The 5,519-nt window shown below is 72.7% G+C and overlaps 2 protein-coding genes across 2 annotated transcripts in view; one reads left to right on the top strand and one right to left on the bottom strand.

Annotated features, from left to right (window-relative positions):
- The first annotated feature begins 36 nt into the window (after positions 1 to 36).
- Positions 37 to 4,277, top strand: TRIM46 (tripartite motif containing 46). The gene is made up of 10 exons (XM_026045967.1): positions 37 to 57; positions 105 to 363; positions 470 to 813; positions 919 to 1,062; positions 1,522 to 1,617; positions 1,690 to 1,943; positions 2,075 to 2,196; positions 3,139 to 3,438; positions 3,516 to 3,813; positions 3,902 to 4,277. The coding sequence occupies exons 1-10, from the start codon at positions 37 to 39 to the stop codon at positions 4,275 to 4,277; spliced, it is 2,214 nt and encodes a 737-aa protein (XP_025901752.1).
- Positions 4,278 to 5,320: 1,043 nt separating this feature from the next.
- Positions 5,321 to 5,519, bottom strand: part of MUC1 (mucin 1, cell surface associated) — a 4,655-nt gene continuing 4,456 nt past the window's right edge. Inside the window, exon 7 of the mRNA XM_026045966.1 lies at positions 5,321 to 5,386. Coding sequence (XP_025901751.1) covers positions 5,321 to 5,386 — 66 coding nt within the window. The remainder of the gene's footprint in view (positions 5,387 to 5,519) is intronic.

Here is a 5,519-nt window from a genome sequence, read left to right as displayed (position 1 = left end):
CCTCCGTGGGCCCCGCGGGAGCGGCGGGATCCCGGGATGGGCACGGGACGAGGCGGGGTTGGCGGGGGGACCCCAAAGTGACCCCCCAATTCCCCAACCCCCAGACCAGCATGAAGAACATGGAGCGGGAGCTGGTGTGCCCGTCCTGCAAGGAGACCTACAAGCAGCCGCTGGCGCTGCCGTGCCAGCACAACGTGTGCCACGTGTGCGCGGCCGAGGCGCTGGCGCCGCAGGGCCCCGCCGCCGCCGGCGACGCCGCCTCCGAGCCCTCGTCGCCCGCCTCGACGCCGGCCACGCGCAGCCCCCGCCTGCCCCGCCGCGCCGGCCCCAARCCCGACCGCCTCGACCGCCTCCTCAAGTCCGGTGGGTGCCGGCGGCGACGCCGCGGCGGGTGTTGCGGCGACGCCGCGGCAGGTGTTGCGGTGACACTGTGTCGGGTGTTGCGGTGACGCCCTGGTGCTCCCCGCAGGCTTCGGCACCTACCCCGGTCGCAAGCGGGGCGCCGCGCACCCGCCGAGCTTCAGCTTCCCGTGCCCGGCGTGCCGGCGCGACGTGGACCTGGGCGAGCGCGGCCTGGGCGGCCTCTTCCGCAACCTGACGCTGGAGCGCGTGGTGGAGCGCTACCGCCAGAGCATCGACATGGGCGCCGCCATCATGTGCCAGTTCTGCAAGCCGCCGCGCCTCGAGGCCACCAAGGGCTGCACCGAGTGCAAGTCGAGCTTCTGCAACGAGTGCTTCAAGCTCTACCACCCGTGGGGCACCCAGAAGGCCCAGCACGAGCCCACGCCGCCCACCCTCACCTTCCGCCCCAAGGTGGGTGCCTGCACCCCCTCTCCTTCCCACCTTGCGCTATTCCCGTTTTTTTTTTCCGGGAGACCCCCCCCAATCGCACGCTGAGCCCCCCCTGTGTCCACGCAGGGGCTGACGTGCCCGGAGCACAAGGAGGAGGTGACTCACTACTGCAAGACGTGCCAGCGCCTGGTGTGCCAGCTGTGCCGCGTGCGCCGCACCCACAGCGGCCACAAAATCACCCCCGTGCTCAGCGCCTACCAGGCCCTCAGGGTAAGGAGGGGCCTGGGGGACCCCGCGGGGACGGGAGCTGCCACCGGGCACTGCCAGGGGCTTGGAAAGCAGAGCATCCCAGAGCAGTTGAGGTTGGAAGGGACCTCTGGAGATCACCTGGTCCAACCTTCCTGCTCTAGTCCAACCCGGACACCCAGAGCAGGTGGCACAGGCTGCATCCAGGCRGGTTTGGAAGATCTCCAGAGCAGGAGACTCCACAGCCTCCCTGGGCAGGTTATTCCAGGGCCCGGGCACCCTCACACTGCCCAAGTTCCTCCTCACGTGGAGCTGGAGCTGCCTGGGTTGCATCTTGCACCCATCGCCCCTTGTCCTGTCACTGGCCACCACGAGAAGAGCGTGGCCCCTTCCTCCCTGCTGCCATGGGGTGGCCTGGCCGTGCCGGAGGGCCGCAGAGGGGTCGGGGTCGGGCTTTAGCTCATCCCCGCGTCCTTCCCGCAGGAGAAGCTCAGCAAGAGCCTGGCCTACATCCTGAGCAGCCAGGACGCGGTGCAGACGCAGATCGCCGAGCTGGAGGAGACGGTGAAGCACACGGAGGTGCGTGCGGGCGCTCCGGGCGGGCGCGCGGCGCCGCGGGGCCGGCCGCGCTGACGGCGCCGCGCTCCGCAGGCCAACGGCGCGCAGGCCAAGGAGGAGGTGTCGCGGCTCCTGGCGGGCCTGGGCGCCGCGCTGGACGAGAAGCGCGCGGCCCTGCTGCAGGCCATCGAGGAGTGCCAGCAGGAGCGCCTGGCCAGCCTGCACGGCCAGATCCAGGAGCACCAGGCCATGCTGGAGAACTCGGGCATGGTCGGCTACGCGCAGGAGGTGCTCAAGGAGACCGACCAGCCCTGCTTCGTGCAGGCCGCCAAGCAGCTGCACAACAGGTACCGCGCGGCGCCGGGGCCGCTGGCATCCCCGTTGTCTCCCTGGGGGTCCCCTTGCCTCCCTGGGGGTCCGAGGGGGCTCCCGGTGCCCCGTTTCCCGCCGCCCACGCGCCCGCTCTGCTCCGCTCCAGGATGCTGAGGGCCACGGACTCGCTGCAGAGCTTCCGCCCCGCGGCCACCGCCTCCTTCGGCCACTTCCAGCTGGACGTGAGCCGGGAGCTGAAGCTGCTCACGGACCTGGCCTTCATCAAAGGTAACCGCAGCAGGACGCCGGCACCGCCTGTGCCGTGGAGCGGCCCCCCCGCGGGCAGAGCAGCGCCATGCGCCCCCCCCAGCCCCCGCCCAGGACCCCCCGCAGGTGCCAGCGGGGCTGCCCGCTGCCCTCCGCGCCAGGGACGGCCCCAGCAGAGCCCAGGTGGAGCCGGGCGCCGCGTGGAGGCGGCCCCAGGTCCTTGGCCCCAGCAGGGCAGGCTCTTCCCGCCCAGGGCAGGTGCCGCGTGGGCCCTGCCAGGACCGGCTGGCAACACTTTTCAGACCTGCTTCTACCTCTCTTTGTTTATAGGCTGCGGCCGCTGCTGAGTCGTCACTGAAGTAACTGAGGCAAGTCACTCCCCTGCCCCGGCGCCAACCCGCTCTCTCTGTCCCATCCCGCCATCCCCATTCCCGCCCCATCCCGCCATCCCCGCTCCGCCGCCATCCTCCTCCATCCCGCGCCGCCGCCGCCGGGGGCTCTGCCCCGTCGCCTCCGCCCCCCATCCGCCGCCCCCATCCCTCCATCTGCTGCCGCCCTCCCCGTCCCCTCTCGCCCCATTTCTGTCCTCCCATCCGCTCATCTCGCCGCCGCTCTCTCTCTCTCTGCCACCTCGGCCTCTCCGCTCCAGCTGGCGCCGCTCCGCCATGCTCATCCTCCTCCTCCTCTCCGGCCGTCTCCATCCTTCTCTCTTTCTCTCTGTCTCTCTCTCTCCTCCCCTCGACTTGCACTCAGCCTGTCTGGTCCCCGGAGCTCTGCCGCAGCCGGCTCCGCTGCCCCCCGACTCCCTCCTCGGCGCCTCCACACGGTCTCTGCAGTCAGATCCCCCTAGACAATCCTGCCGGTTGTGCGTCCGTCTGGAATGTGCCCCCTTCCTGCGCCTGGCCGCCTCCCCGCCCGCCGGCGCGGACGCGGCCTCACGCCGCCCCTTGCCTCTCCCCGCAGCGCCCGAGGCGCCGGTCATCGACACGCAGCGCACCTACGCCTACGACCAGATCTTCCTGTGCTGGCGGCTGCCGCAGCACTCGCCGCCCGCCTGGCACTACACGGTCGAGTTCCGCAAGACGGACGCCAAGGCCAAGGGGCTCAAGCTGTGGCAGCGGCGCGAGGAGGTGCGCGGCACCAGCGCCCTCGTCGAGTACCTGGACACCGACAGCGTCTACGTGCTGCGCGTCAAGGGCTGCAACAAGGCCGGCTTCGGCGACTACAGCGAGGACATCTACCTGCACACGCCGCCCGCGCCAGGTGAGGCGCGGGGAGCCGGCGCCCGGCCTCGCGCCGCCGCCGCTCCCYGCTGCTCACCGGCCCCTCTCCCTCCGCAGTGCTCAACTTCTTCCTCGACAACCGCTGGGGCTTCAACCGGGACCGCCTGGCCATCAGCAAGGACCAGCGCGCCGTGCGCAGCGTGCCCGGCGTGCCCATGCTCTTCGCGGCCGAGCGCCTCATGACCAGCTGCCACCTCTCCGTCGACCTGGTCATCGGCGACGTGGCCGTCACGCAGGGCAAGAGCTACTGGGCCTGCTGCGTGGACCCCAGCTCCTACCTGGTCAAGGTGGGCGTGGGGCTGGAGAGCAAACTGCAGGAGTGGTTCCAGGTGCCGCAGGACGTGGTGAGCCCCAGGTGAGCGGGAGCGGGGAGCCCCGGCGCGGCGCGGAGCCCTCCTCGCCCTGCGCGGAGCCCGCGGCCCTGACCCCGTCCCCGCACGCAGGTACGACCCCGACAGCGGCCACGACAGCGGCGCCGAGGACGCGACGGTGGARGCGCCGCCGCCCTACGCCTTCCTCACCATCGGCATGGGCAAGATCCTGCTGCCGCACGGCGCGGCGCTCACGGCGCGCGAGCCCAACGGCTGCACGGTGCCGCTGCCGCCGCGCCTCGGCGTCTGCCTGGACTACGAGCAGGGCCGCGTGAGCTTCTACGACGCCGTGTCCTTCCGCGGCCTGTGGGAGTGCGGCGTGGACTGCTCCGGGCCCGTGTGCCCGGCCTTCTGCTTCATCGGCGGCGGCGCCCTGCACCTCCAGGAGCTCGTGGCCGCCAAGCAGGAGCGCAAAGTGACCATCGGCGGCCTGGCCAAGGGGGACTGAGCGGCGCCCGCCGCGGGGGGACACGGCCCCGGCGCCGGGGCTCGCTACGGGGAGGGGGGAGCTGCCCCCCTGCCCCACACCGGCTCCCYGTCCTCGGGTGCTCGGAGCCGGGCGCGCGGCCGGTCCCGGCGGAAGGTCGGGACGCGCCAGGAGCGGGGAGGGGGGCGCGGGGGCGACGCGGGGCTGGGGGGGCAGCCGCGGGCGCGAGGCTGGGGAGGGGGAGGCCGCGGCGGGCGGGGGGAGGCCGAGGGGGTTGGAGGCCGCGTGCAGAGCGGGGCGCGGGGCCCCGGCGGCCGCTGCCTGATGCTGCATCCTGCAATAAAGCGCGAAGCCGGAGCCCTGCGGCGCCGTGGTGTGCGCCGCCGCGGCCCAGGGCGGGACTGGGGCCACCAGAGCCCGTGGCCAGGGTGGGACTGGGGCAACCGCAGCCCATGGCCACGGTGGGACCACAGCCCTGGCAAGAAACCCCCCGGCTCCCAGGGGGCTGCACGTGGGGCCAGGAGCTGCCCCCAGCTCCATGGGCCCCCCCTAGCCCCGCTTTTGCCTCTGGCTCAGCATTCGCCCCCAGTTCCACAGGTGCCCCCAGCTCCACATTTGCCCCCAGCTCCACATTAGCTCTCAGTTCCCCGGTGCCCCCAGCTCCGCATTTGCCCCCGGCTCCGCGTTTGCCCCAGCTCTGTTTTTGCCCCTGGTTCCGTGTTTGCCCCTGCACGCGGCAGCGGCTCCGTGGCCGGGCGAGGGCCCCGCTGGAAGTTGCGGCTCCTCCTTCGCTGCCTCCGGGGATTTGCAATAACCCCCCGAGCAGGGGGCCGGCGGGGGGGCCATGGGGGACCCGCTGCCCCCCTGGACGATGCCGCTTTGAGACCCTCCCCTGCTCTTTCTATGGACCGGGCGTCACCTGCAGCCGCCACGTGCGCAAACGGGGGCGGGAAAGGGGCTGCCCCCCGACCCCATAGCCCCGGGCCGGCGCCGGTGCGGCGCGGGGACGGACGCGGCTCCGCGGTAAGGTTTATTTGTACAAAAGAGGAGGCGGCCGCGGGGCCTCAGGGCTGCTCCGGCGCCGCGGGGTTCGTGTAGGTGAAGGTGCCGGCGCCGGCGCCGCCCGCCACCTGCGGGGACGGGGGGCCGCGCGTCGGGGAGCGGCCGCGCCGGCGGCGCCGCCCCGATAACCCGGCCCGGCCAGAGTCAATATTGACTGGGGCCCCGCGCGGCCCGGCCCGGCCCGCCATGGACACGGCCACC

The sequence above is a fragment of the Nothoprocta perdicaria genome, unplaced genomic scaffold (genome assembly GCF_003342845.1).
Source record: "Nothoprocta perdicaria isolate Ctin4 unplaced genomic scaffold, notPer1 scaffold_419, whole genome shotgun sequence".
Lineage (NCBI taxonomy): Eukaryota > Metazoa > Chordata > Aves > Tinamiformes > Tinamidae > Nothoprocta > Nothoprocta perdicaria.
Note: the sequence above shows the minus strand (reverse complement) of the source record. Positions and strands in the feature narration are given on the sequence as shown.